The sequence below is a fragment of the Asparagus officinalis genome, chromosome 1 (genome assembly GCF_001876935.1).
Source record: "Asparagus officinalis chromosome 1, Aspof.V1, whole genome shotgun sequence".
Classification (NCBI taxonomy): domain Eukaryota; kingdom Viridiplantae; phylum Streptophyta; class Magnoliopsida; order Asparagales; family Asparagaceae; genus Asparagus; species Asparagus officinalis.
Window position 1 is genome coordinate 84,850,744 of NC_033794.1, and position 14,166 is coordinate 84,864,909.

Genomic DNA, 14,166 nt, shown 5'->3' on the forward strand with positions numbered 1-14,166 from the left:
CTTACAATTGGTCTCTCTCTCTAAGATTTCTAACCTCAAAGAGCCCTCAAAACCCTCTTTTTTTCGTGCTCCTTTTCTCTCTTAAACCCTAAAGGGACGTGTTTCTATTTATAACAAAACACAGTCCCAAACAGATTAGGATTCTAAAACGAGTCGCCACACCCTGGTGTGGCGCAGACTACACCCATGGCAGACAGAGCAGACTCTGCCATACCCTGGTGTGGCGCAAACCACACCCATGGCAAACATGACAGACTCTACCACACCCTGGTGTGGCGCAGACCACACCCATGACAGACAGGACAGATTCTACCACACCCTGGTGTGGTGCAGACCACACCCATGGTCTGTCTTGAATTTTCATGTGATTGTTGATTTTGATTCTAGGTTTGGGTCTCCACTTTCAAGACCAACACTTCTTCCTAGCCTTCTATTGATTTCAGCAACTCAATCCATCCTCAACATGGGACAGTATGCCAGATACAAAACTAAGCTTGTGAGCCTCACCTGAGAAAATTCAAGGAAAATCCTACAATATTTGCATAACAAAAGGTAATAAAGTGCAGAATTAAAAATTTTAGGTATGCAAGTGCTGCCAAAAACAAGCGAGTACACATGTGCAAAGTAGGCAAACTATAAGGTACTCTTCGAGTGCTAATAAGCCCCCATCAAAATTTCACCGTAATTTAGCAGCAACATTCATCAACTAACAGGCTCATAGTCGTAAGCCACCATAATACCAAACATATATCAGCAAGAGAAGCATCTAACCCATTCAATAGCACTACTAACAACTCCTCAGCCTACTAATTTACAAAAGCTAGTTGCTCTCAAAGCACAATCCCACAACACCAACAACTCACACAAAGTCAACAAAACCCTCCATAGAGTCTACTACTACCTATACTAATACCGATAATTAAAGATAGTTCACAAACAAAAGCCACAGGGACACACACAAGAGATCTCAGTTTCCTTCTTCTTCAGAGCCTTTCAGGTACATAGGAGTCTCTGTCCCGTGCCCTTCGCTCCCAGTCTCTTGCTTCCCGCCGCTGCTCCGTCCAAAATCTCCAAAGACTCCACCAGAAGTCATTGAGCCATTGCCTCCGATGCTAGCTTCACCATGAAGAATGGTGAATCCTCCGGTGCTGCTGTTGTTGCCTCCGGAGCTCATGGCGAGCTGGCTATGCATTGCTGCTTGCTGCTGTTGCTGCTGGAGTGCAGACATTGGGGACTGTGAGTAGAGCATTGAGGAGCGAGCAGCCATGAGAGATTGAGGGGTCATCTGTTGAGCTGCTTGGTGTTGTTGCATGTAGCGAGCACTTGATTGCATAGCAGCAACAGCGTTGGCTCTGTTTGCAAATACATCCATTTGTACTATGGACGTATAGTAGCTTATCACTGTTGTTCTATTCTATTAGCACAAACAGCCACTGATCTTTCGATTGCATACTTCTTATTGTTGGTTTTTAAACATCCACAGGAATCATGTGGAAATGTTCTTAGCAAATGTCCAACTCTGGCCATGATACATTTCCCAACGAAGTTTCAAAACTGAAAAAATACCAATGAAAAGATGTATGTGTGTGCTAATAAACTAGAACATGGGTGATAACCAGCTACAGCCCCCTAACTATAGAGAGTGCATCTGAAAATAACCCTACCGATAATTGATGTTAGCCAATACCAATATATACCTGAGCAATGGTAGGAACTTGGGGCTGGCTATCCGCAATGGCTGCAAGATACATCAGATTCCTCTGAAGCTTAGCCTGATTCCTGTGACCAGAGATAGATTCAAATGATAGAAAATGAATATCTTGTCAAGATGGTTTGAGTAAATGACAACATGCGTGCTATATGACATAAATTTTCATAATGAAGTAGACCCCACATCTTCTGAACTAATGTCAGTTTCCGGATATTCCTCAGATTATTAACTTAACCCTTAGCTGCACATTACGCTTGAATATCAAACTTCTCTCACCAGTTTTAGGTAATAAAACCAACATGAATAAATTCCGATATCTGGTGTAAATTTCCATTTTGTATAGCAGGCAAGTTGTAGACCAAAATAAACAAGGCTGGATTTACTGTTATGTAGAGGTCATGCTTCAAGTGCTATTTTGTCACGAGCATAATATTGTCATCATAACCATCACAGTTTTAGGTTAACTATATTAAGCGGCTGGGAATGTATGGTTACAACCAAACCATATGCATTCGTATGCTCTCTCAACAATCAACTACACTGAGGTATTCTAAAAGCAATTAAGCCAAAATAACAAAAGAAAGATGCATCACATGGTGACTCCTAACATATTGAGAGAGAACCTGTCTCTAGTCCAGGGAGGAATTATTCATCGTTAAACTGAAAAATCCAGTATAACTAAAAGAGGAACACTCAGCTGTGAACATCCAGTATTCATCAATCTTTAGCACTACACAGAAGGTTCTATGGACAATAGTTTTTTGTTTAACTGCTGCTAATAAGCATTACGGAACACTCGGTTCTGAAAATCCAGTATTCATCAAAACCTTTAGGCACGTTTTAAAATGATAATACCAACAACAAATCTTGCGACATATAAAATTAGGAGTCAAATAGACCAAGCTTCGTTCTACTTTTAACACCAAAATGATGTCCACAATCATGGAACCTCATCTAGGCTTATTGGCTTAAATTAACACTTCCAGTCAAAGAAAAAGAGGTCCTTAAGCATAAGCCTAATCTGGGCATGTGCCTCAGTTGACCATGAAGCTATTACAAAACACTGAAGTTTCGAATCAAACTCATTACAAACATGACAAAAATGATGTGATGATCTTGGAGGCAGAGTTTAGTTTAATAAAGATAATCAAATTACAAGACTTACTCAGCACATTCATCAGCTTTTCCTGAATTTTGGTTTTCAAGAATAGCCAGAATCAACTGCTTGTTCTCGTCCAGATACTGCAAAATGCAAAAGCGGAATCACCAAAACTATCAATCGTCGTTGAGAGAAGCAAGCTATAAGCAGCAAAATGGAATATAACAAAACAGCAAAAGTCTTACTTAGAAATGGACTCAGGAAATGTTAAGATAAGATTCCATGATTCCATCCAAGCAGTATTTGAGTATGACAACAAACAAGTCAAACTTGTCTACTTATTCATTAGTCTACGTAAAAAATTATAACAGATGGCTGAAACGTTTTCTGATGATTAACGTCTAAAACCTTGCAAGATAGAAAGACATTAAATGGACAAACTTCCAGTAGTTGTTAAATTAGGTTCTGAACGCTAACCAGTTCAACACTATCTAATTTAACATTGAATGTAGATAAAGAAAGGACAGCTGAATTTGTGAAAGAGGAAAACGGAGCATGAGATGAGCATGTAATATATGAAAGATAAGAATTGAAATATGCTTTAATGTTTTATGTAATACCTAGGTGCCTTCTTATTCTAAGTTTCTAATCTAATAAATATATATGCTTTGAGCTAAACCACTGCAGTACATGAAAGGAAACCACAGGTTAATGCAATCATATTATTCTATTTGTGACACATTCAACGTAATAACAATGAGTAAGTATGTAGCTTAGTGTTTGAAAGAGTTGCAAGATCCTAGCAGATTAGGGGTATCACGCTTACCATGGTTTTCCTTTGGCGAAAGTTTGATGGGGTCAAATGACATCTTTTAATCTAAAATTATTTGTACCATGAAAACATCTAGTCTGCACCATCACATATGCTACCGTGTAATAAATATGCCATAGAACTCAATAACAGACTTACTAAAGTAGGGAACACAGTGATGCGTGAAAAGTGCATTTCGATACACGTGTACAACATAGAAAAAAGACTGAACCAGTGCCTATACCACTATTATATTTATCCATTCAGCATACAGGTTATTTTTTTAATTTCTGGCAGGCTGATAATCCTCATTTTGGAGTGGTGATATACCATTTTGTTCATGAACGCATCTTGCGGTTATTATGGGTTATATATTTCTCATTCATAAATTCAATAGAGAGAAGATATACTATTTACCTCATTTTCATTCATTTTTATCCTGAAATGGGATCACGCAGAATGTACAACTTTAATAAGGTTTTTCCCTCATCAAGAGAAACTCTTTACTAAATGGTGGTTTCTATTTTGATCTAGGAGACTATCGAAAGTTACTCATTGGTTGCATGACTGATAAGGCAGCTTTTCCTACATGCCAATTGACATTTTTAGCCATTTGGTAGTCTCCTTCCCATTCATACCTATCAGGAACTTGAGCCAAATTTGTAGGTTGACATTACATTGAACATATATTAATGTACTGAAACAAATTTTTTATAACATTTTATAGACTTAGTGTTCTATAGACTTTATGTTAGCAAAGACTCATTCGAGAAATACGCCTAAACATATGGTGCTTGCTTCTCTAAACCTTGTTCTGATGCACATATAAGAAATAAAATCTCATGCATTCCTACACATGAGGTTACCTAGAGAAATGGAACAAGTTGAGCAATAAAAATTTGATGCTAGTAAAGGAAAAATGATGGTCGAACGCAAGCATCTAAGGAGGAGGCAAATACAAAATAGAGGTCCGATAATACAAGCAATATTGTCCATATCTATTGCAAACTATTTTAGCTGGTGAATGATAGCAACTACTGATCAAGAGATCATATGATTACACTAAAAAAACATCAACTAACATCATAACTCAATCAACAAAACGCCGAGTCATTACCAACGTGACAGCAACTAACATCATAACTCCCATATTCTCATTTGATTTTGCGATTGAGGATAAACATACATGAAGGACATAAACGTGATTAAATCATAGAGAATAAACATTAAGAGCGGAAGCTTATACCCGAATCCATAATTTAAATCTGAGTTAGGGTTTTGATGATCTTCTAATCTTAGGATTTCTTCCTTATGACTCTCTTTAGATAGGGATAAGAGAATGAGAGTTGGCTAACCCTAGATTAGGGACCATAACCCTATATATATAGGTGTTGTACATTTGTAATTTGGCCCCTCATCAAATTACAATTACAACCTGGTATCTGCACATATAACCCCATGATTTATTTAAATATCCATTAACCCAAATTGATTGATCACTTTAAGTGAGTTATCTTTAAAGATAGCAATACACATTGATTAATCATATGTGCTCACAAATAGATTTAATTAGATTTAAATCCAACAATCTCCCACTTGGACACCATATGATTTCTTAAATTATGTATAACCTTATAAGCTCAAAATTGCTATCACTGAAAAGGTATTTCCGAACAATCTCGTCCATTGACTATATCAGTATAGGATCAAAGCGGTCTTCGTCATATTTATCGTGACTCAACCCATCAATGGTCACATATACCAATACAATTAAACGACATAGATCAATCATGAATGTGCAGCATGAAAATTACATGCAATGTGATCAGTACATGTCTATTTTTAACTAATCCTTCCTTAGACTTTAGTGAGGTCAACCTCAGCATTATGGAACAGAGTGTATGAACTGAAAACTTTATTCTGATCAGACAATATAACCTAACATAAAGCACCACAATCATAAACTCCCACTAAATCATGATATCCTCAAATAATACCACACCCATATGAACAGTATGCTCATGAAAGACCTTAGGTGATAATCCTTTAGTAAGAGGATCAGCTATCATGGAGTTTGTCCTAATATGCTTTATGGATATCTGTCCATTCTGTACCATTTCTTTCACAACCAGGAACTTAATGTTAATATGTTTTGACTTAGTTGAGCTTCTGTTGTTATTAGAATACATTACTGCAGATTTATTATCACAATATAGCCTTAGTGGTTATTCAATATTTTCCAGAATGCGCAGTTCCGTGATAAAATTTCGCAGTCATATTCCCTGATTGGATGCCTCATAGCAAACTACAAATTCTGCTGCCATAGTGAAGGAAGCTACAAGTGTCCGTTTGACACTTTTTCATGATATAGCTCCTCCTGCTAACATATAAATATAGCCTGATGTAGACTTTCTGCTATCTTAGTATCCAGCAAAATCAGAATCAGAATACCCAATGACCTCCAGCTGATCTGATTTTTTGTATGTGAGCATATGATCTTTTGTTTTCTGAAGATACCTCATAACCTTTTTGACTGCGATCTAATGATCCATACCAGGATTGCTTAAGTATCTGCCTAACATCCCAACAATGTACGCAATATCCGGACGCGTACACACCTGAGCATACATTAAACTTCCTACAACCCAAACATAAGGAATCTTATGCATTTCCTGAATTTCAAGGTTTCCTTTAGGGCACTGATTGAGACTAAACTTGTCTCCTTTAGCCACAGGGATGTCTCCTGGTCTGCAGTCTTGCATGCCAAACATTTTAAGTACTTTATCGATATAGCTCTTTTGTGATAATCTAAGAATATCCCGAGAGCGATCTCGATGTATCTGGATTTCTAATATAAAAGAGGCGTCCCCAAGATCTTTCATCTCAAAATTTTTTGATAGAAATCTCTTGGTTTCGTGCAACATGTCTATATCATTAGTGGCAAGCAATATGTCATTAACATACAAAACCAGAAAAATATACTTACTCCCACTGAACTTGTAATATACACAGTCATCAACAATGTTCATCTCAAAACCGAACGAGATAATTATTTGTTAAAACTTGTAATACCATTGACGAGGAACTTGCTTGAGTCCATAGATGGATTTTCTTAATTTACAAACCATATTCTTTGGGTCTCCTGTCACAAAGTTTTCTGGTTACACCATATAAATCATCTCATCAATATCGCCATTGAGAAATGCAGTCTTAACATCCATCTGATGTAACTCAAGATCATAATGAGCAACAAGTGACATGATTGTTCTAAAAAAGTATTTCGATGAAACCGGAGAGAAAGTCTATGTATAATCAATGTCTTCCTTTTGAGTAAAGCCTTTAGCTACAAGACGTGCCTTATACATCTCCATATTACCGTTTGCATCCCGCTTGGTTTTAAAAATCCATTTACAACCAATTGATTTTGCACCTTATGGTAATGGGATAAGTTCCCAAACTTTATTGTCTTGCATAGACTTATACTCTTCATTCATGACATCAATCCACTGTTAATAATTAGAACTTTTCATGACCTGAAAGAAGTTGATTGGATCATCTTCCAACATTCTATTACTTTCCTCATGTTCTTGGATAAATACAATATAATTATCCGGAATAACATTTCTCCTTTCTCTCGTGGATCTCCTTAATGACACTGGTTCTTGAGGTTGTTGAGTTTGTTCTTCTGGAACAGGAAGTTGTTCAACATTATCATCTTGAGATTCCGGATTTACTTCTTGAGCAACAGCAGGTATAAGAACCTGAATATTATCCAAAGTAATTGTATGGATTGGATTTGAAGCCAATTCTTCCTCAAAAGCAATGTCTCTAACCTTATTTCTCCCTCCAAACTCAACATCCTCAAAGAATGTTGTTGTCCCCATCTCAAAGATATTCCTGAGTGTGGGATCATAAAACTTATAACCCCTAGAACGTTCAGAATATCCAATAAAGTAACTGCTAATTGTTTTGAAGTCTAATTTTTTTTCATTTGGCCTATAAGACCTTGTCTCAGCTGGACATCCCCAAATATGTAAGTGCTTTAAACTGGGTTTTCGATCAGTTCAAAACTCATAAGGTGTTTTAGCAACTGCTTTACTTGGTACTCTGTTTAGAATATAAGCTGCTGCCTTTAGTGCTTCTCCTCAGAGTGACTCTGGAAAAGAAAAATGAACAATCATACTTCTTACCATATCCTTAAGAGTCCTGTTTCGTTTTTCAGCTACATCATTCATGCTAGGTGAACCTGACATGGTGTACTGTGGGACGATACCGTATTTCTCTAGGTATCTAGCAAATGATCCTGAACGTTGTTTACCTGAACCATCATATGTTCCGTAGTACTCACCACCACGATCAGATCTAACGGTTTTAATTCTTTTGTTGAGTTGATTCTCAACTTCAGCTTTATACGCTTTGAACATGTTTAGAGACTCAGATTTCTCATGAATGAGATATAGATACCCATAACGTGAGTAATCGTCTATGAATGATATAAAATAGTATTGACCATTCCAGGATGCCGTAGGAAATGACCCACAAATATCTGTATGTATTAAATCTAAGACTTCTGAAGATCTGTTGGCACATAATCTCTTAACTTTGGTCTGTTTTTCCTTAATACATTCAACACATACGTTGAAATCTGAAAAATCAATGGAATCCAAAATGCCATCAGACACAAATCGCTCAACTCTACCTTTTGAGATATGACCCAAACGCTTATGCCATAATATCGCTGAATTTTCCTTATTTAATTTACACTTAGTACCACGTGATTCCACATGCAAGAATTCATTATAAGAAGCAATTGTATCAAGCAAACATAGGTTGTCATAAGTACTCAAGTAACTAGTTCCCACAACATTTGAATTAAAAGATAAACTGAATTGACTGTTTTCGAATGAACAATGATAACCTGATTTGTCCAATACAGAAACAAAAATCAAATTTCGTCTAAAAGACGATACTACAAAAGTATCTTTTAAGTCCAAATAAGAACCAGTTCCTAATAGTAACCTAAAATGCCCAATTGCCTCAATATCTACCGATTGTCTGTCGTCCACAAAGATGTGTCTTTTAACATCACTTGGGTTTCGATAGCTCAGACAACCCTGCATAGAAATACTTATATAAGTAGTAGCATCATAGTCTAACCACCAAATATTTCTAGGTACTGAAGCTAAATTAACCACAGAACAAACTGAAGTAAGGAGCGTACCCTTATTAGCACGTCAGACGTGATATTTGGTACAATCCTTCTTTACGTATCCAGGCTTGTTACAGAAGAAACAACTCTAATTATCCTTATATTGTTTCTTCTGAACTGAACCCTTAGCAGCTTCATTATCAATCTTTTTTTTCTTGCTCTTATCCTTAGAGGCATATGCTAAATAAGCACTTTCTGTCTTATCTTGCTTCAACCTGTCTTCTTCTTGCAAACAGTATGAAATGAGCTCATTTAGAGTCCATTTTTTCTTTTGGCAGTTATAGCTGACCTTGAACTGACTGAACTGTGCAGGAAGAGACAACAGAACCAGATACACCAATAACTCATCGTAAAGATCGAGTTTAAGCGTCTTAAGTTTTGAAGCAATATGAGACATTTCCATAATATATTCCCTGATATTTTCTTTGCTCTTATACTTCATCGAAATCAAATGAGCTAAAATCGTGCTTGTTTCTACCTTATCGTTTTTCGCAAAACGTTTCTCAATTTCGACAAGAAAATCTTTGGCATTAGTAATCCCTTCGGATTCTATACTCCTGAAGGCTTTCGGAACATCGCGCTTAATGATCATAAGACTCATGCGGTTTGAACGCTCCCATTTCTCATACTCCTTCTTTGCATCAGGAGTGCTATTCGCATTGAGAGGTTAGAATTGTTCAGTTCTTAATGCAAGGTCCAGATCCATGCAGCCAAGAACAATTAATATGTTCTCTTCCAAACCTTTAAATTAGTCCCATTAAGCATGGGAATTGAATTGATGTTAGCAGAAATTATTGCAGCAGATGCATTAGCTGAAATAAACAAAGGATTTTAACATTAATTAGTAATCAATAAAATTCAAAGAATGACAAATCCCATCTCAAGATATCCGACACAACATTAATATCAAGTCTTTAGACAGTAATATTAATTGTTAGTGATACATTATTGCAATGATCAAACATAGACAATAACTCATGTCAAATAATGAAACTATCTTTGGATCGATTCATTATTTACATATAGACCTTATAATTGTCACACAATTATCATCGCAGATGTGTATGCAGTCTAAATAAATATTAACCTTCCTTTTGGCCGATTAAATATTTACACGAAAACATACACACAAACATATCACATTTCTCATGAACAATCTACACAAGAGAGGTTACTTTGGTAACTTCTTGTTTTAATTAATCAATTGGAGTAAGAAACAACCTTAATACCTTAGTGTCATAATATTTGAATTAAATAATTGATTAACTACCAAATTAAATTTAAATTAAATTAATTTAAATTTTCATAGCTTAAATAGGGTCTCATTGCTTAATTAGTTAAATTAAGCATACTAAAATTGGGCCCATACTTAAACAAGGGCACACAAGTTTTAATTGAAATATTCAATTAAACCAAAATTAATTGAAGGCCCATAACCAAATGGACTCAATTAGATAAATTCAAGTCCAGACCTAAAAAAACTTAAGAGACTTAAGTGGGCTTGTGCCCTAGTCCAACCAAAGAACCAGAAACCCCAAAAGAAGGAGTTGCCTTCGTTTTCCTTTTAGCCAACGAACCAACACAACAATAAAAAATCCAGGTTTGTCTTAAAAAAAAGGCCGAAGCTTTGCTAACTCTCCCCTGCACCGAACACGAACCGAAGTTAGTCAGAGGGGAGGCCGAAGCTCGACCGCAGTGAACACGAGGCTCGATACAGAGCCGAAGCTCTCCTGAAAATGAGCACAAGGCTCGAGTGAACTTCCCAATTGAGCCGACGAAGGTCAAGCACCCAAGCCGAAGCTCAGCTGACGCTCGACCCTTGAAGAGCTCGCCTGAAGTTCCCAGATGAGCAGACGAAACTCGAGTAGATCTAAAGCTCGATTTCGAACCCGAGGTTTGCCTGAGATCCGAACGTCGAGCTCGTCTACAACGAGGTTTGATCTTACTTGAGTTGAACCCGAGGTTCACTGAATTCGAACACGTGGTTCGCTAAAATTGAGCACGAGGTTCATCAAGAGTTAGAACACGAGGTTTAACTGGAGTCGAGCACGAGGCTCGTCAGAAAACAAACACGAGGTTCGTTGAAGCTTTTAAGCCCGAGGCTTGCTTGAACTGAGCACGAAGCTCACCTGAAATCGAGCACGAACCTCGCCCAAAATCGAGGTAACCTCCTCCTCTTGCCCTAATTTTCCTTTCACTCATTAGGGTTTAGAACTGAACCGCCGCCGCCGTTTGGGCTGCAGCTAACGAACCCCTTTTTGGGTTTCGATCTGAAAACCGCCGCCACCACTGACAGTGGGTCTGCCGTCGATTCAACTCCGGCGAGCAGTTGGAGAAAGATGATGAACCAAAGCAAAAAATCCATTTTTCTTTCGATTTTGAACTCAATCATTCAGATCCAAGCCTCAAAAAATGGAATCAAACCAAAAAGAATTGAACTTTACAGTTCATGAGTGCTATAGATCCCAAAAACGAAAGAAAATTCAACCAAAAAATAAACTTTTACTGTTCATCCGTGAACAGTTCTGAAAACAAAGATTCAAGATTAAAAAACCCAATTTTTAGAAACTTAAACCCCTAAGAATTAATCACGGGTGGCTCTGATACTACGTGAAGGACATAAACGTGATTAAATCATAGAAAATAAACATTAAGAGTGGAAACTTATACCTGAATCCATAACTTAAATCTGAGTTAGGGTTTTGATGATCTTTTAATCTTAGGGTTTCTCCCTTATGACTCTCTTTAGATGGGGCTAAGAGAATGAGAGTGGTTAACCCTAGATTAGGGACCATAACCCCATATATATAGGTGTTATACATTTGTAATTTGACCCCTCATCAAATTACAATTAGGGCCCGTTTGGTTGGTTTCCTAAAATCAAAGAAAAGGAAATCGGTACAAGGAAATTAATAAAATAATATTTTTACCCATTTCCATCCCTAAAACTCACCCATAACATCTAATAAAATATTATTTTTATCATCCAACTCATCTCATTTCATCTCTTTTCTTACCTCTAAAAATAAACCAAACAAAAGAAATGTGTCACATCATCCAACTCATCACATCTCTTCTTATCTCATTTTTAAAAATCACACACATCATCCAATAATATTGTGACAACTCATCTCATCTCATTAAACCTTCCTTTCCATTCATTTCCTCAAAAAAAAACAAGAAATTGATTTCCTTAAGTATGTGTCACATCATCCAATAATATATCTCCAACTCATCTCATCTATTTTCTTATTTTTAAAAACGAACCAAACACAAACAACATCAAAACATCATCCAATACTCATCTCATCTATTTTCTTATTTTTAAAAACGAACCAAACACAAACAACATCAAAACATCATCCAATAATATACCTCCAATTCATTTCCTTATTTTTTTAACCAACCAAACAACATCAAAACAATTTTTTTTAAAAATCACTCACATCATCCAATAATAAGGTGACAACTCATCTCATCCCATCTCCTATTTTATAATTTCATTTTTTTTAAACCAACCAAACAACCTCAAAACAATTATAATAGGAAATAGGTTTCCTATTCTTTGATTTCCCTTTCTCTTTTGCGAAACGAACAGCCCCTTACAACCTGGTATCTGCACATATAACCATATGATTTATTTAAATACCCATTAACCCAAATTGATTGATCACTTTAAGTGGGCTATCTTTAAAGATAGCAATACACATTGATTAATCATATGTGCCCACAAATAGATTTAATTAGATTTAAATCCAACAATATAATCACTAACCCCTTTCAAAGGGGAAAGAGACGTGCAAAAATCAAAGACAGCGATCCCATGATCTCTGTGATCTCAGACAGCGAGATTAGAGTATACAGTATCAACAGTAACATCAACAAAGAGGGATTTGCTAGACCACAAGGGTACTGGCAATAGGATAAAAATAGAAATATTTTTATAAAGATATGAGAAAAGAACAAACAAACAAAGTTGATGGCCTGTTCAGAGTATACAAATTGATTTAGAAACATCACGACCTGGATCTCACCAGCAACAAAACCCTACATAAACCCCAAACTCTTCCATCAAAAACTTATTTTTATGAAAAAACGACTTGCTTATTTCAAGAACAATACCAACCCATTTTAGAAAGCTTTCCCACTTGAAAATAAAAATAAAAATAAAAACAAAAACATTAAACTGCTGCAGTTAAATTTTTTTTTAAAATCCAGTAAAAAAAAACACTCACCAATTTGAGAGGCAATGAGATTGAGCAAAACACAACAAACCCATTCACAAAGAAACCTTGAAAAAACCCCAACAAGCCACCACATTTTGAAATGGGTCATTCAGACAACCCAAAAAAATCCCATCTTTAGCCATAAAAATCTCATCTTTTTTCCCAAAATAAGCCAGCCCCACATCATTAAAGAGAGAGAAAGAAGAGAGAGAGAGAGAGACCATCTTTTTTCCCAAAATAAGCCAGCCCCACATCATTAAAGAGAGAGAAAGAAGAGAGAGAGAGAGAGAGAGAGAGAGACCTGCTGAATGATATCGGTGGTGACCTGATTCGGTGAACCGTAGGTTGCCATCATGGGCTGCATCTGCATCAGGTGCTGCTGCATTCTCTCTCTCTCTCTCTTAACAAAGACTCAACCTTTCTCTGTGTAGTTCCTCTCTGTAGTTTCTCTCTCTACAACTTTCTCTCTGTGTGTCTTTCAAAGGACTGAAAGAACAATGTGAAGTGTTCGAGGGAAGCAGGAGTTGGGGGGTTTTTTTCTTTCTGGGCTTTTATTTATAAACCCAACTCTTTAGCACAGTTTATTTTGAAGACCATCCACTTTAAAATCTTTCTTAATGGATTGTTTCTGTATCAGTTTCTATATTTCACTAGCAAGGGAGTGCTTAGCAAGCAGAAAGTAATTACAAATAAAAAATTGGGGGAAGTAATTATTTAAGAATTAATTTATTGTTATTTTCTATTTACAAATCTTTTTTTGACGATAGACAGCAAGTAATTGAAATTAAGGTGACAGCTAATGTGACATTCTTTTTGTCTTAAGTTATGCTTGTTTAATCATGAAAAGTGAACAATATAAAGTAAATATAATTAAAATTAAATAATAAGGAAATATAATAGAAAACAATTTTTCTATCTTTATAATTCACTTTCAATCAACCTAATATAAAATTTAAGAAAGTGAAACAATTGTTAAAATAAATATAGCAATATACACTTTCAAGGTAATTTCAGATTGCTTTTCACTCGGAAAAATGAAAAAAATAGATGGCTCAGTCATTTTTCTTATCGTTTCATTTAGTTTTGTATACTTTGGAGCAAGTTGTTGTA

General features: G+C 36.2%; 2 protein-coding genes across 2 annotated transcripts; both read right to left on the minus strand.

Annotated features, from left to right (window-relative positions):
* LOC109836807 (GRF1-interacting factor 1-like) lies at positions 653-1,372 on the minus strand. Its single transcript, XM_020404824.1, has one exon. It carries the CDS (start codon positions 1,370-1,372, stop codon positions 968-970), a length of 405 nt encoding a protein of 134 aa, XP_020260413.1. The 3' UTR covers positions 653-967.
* On the minus strand, positions 1,505-13,588 carry LOC109826944 (GRF1-interacting factor 1-like). The gene is made up of 3 exons (XM_020393954.1): positions 13,358-13,588; positions 2,877-2,953; positions 1,505-1,779 (listed from the first exon to the last, which is right to left on the minus strand). The coding sequence occupies exons 1-3, from the start codon at positions 13,439-13,441 to the stop codon at positions 1,677-1,679; spliced, it is 264 nt and encodes an 87-aa protein (XP_020249543.1). The 5' UTR covers positions 13,442-13,588; the 3' UTR covers positions 1,505-1,676.

Excerpts from the sequence above, each read along its gene's own strand:
- LOC109836807 (XM_020404824.1), bottom strand. The coding sequence starts at position 1,372 with ATGGATGTATTTGCAAACAGAGCCAACGCTGTTGCTGCTATGCAATCA.
- LOC109826944 (XM_020393954.1), bottom strand. The coding sequence starts at position 13,441 with ATGCAGCAGCACCTGATGCAGATGCAGCCCATGATGGCAACCTACGGT. Across the intron at positions 2,954-13,357 it reads CCACCGATATCATTCAGCAG|TATCTGGACGAGAACAAGCA; the intron begins GTCTCTCTCTCT and ends TGCATTTTGCAG. Across the intron at positions 1,780-2,876 it reads AAAGCTGATGAATGTGCTGA|GAATCAGGCTAAGCTTCAGA; the intron begins GTAAGTCTTGTA and ends CTCTGGTCACAG.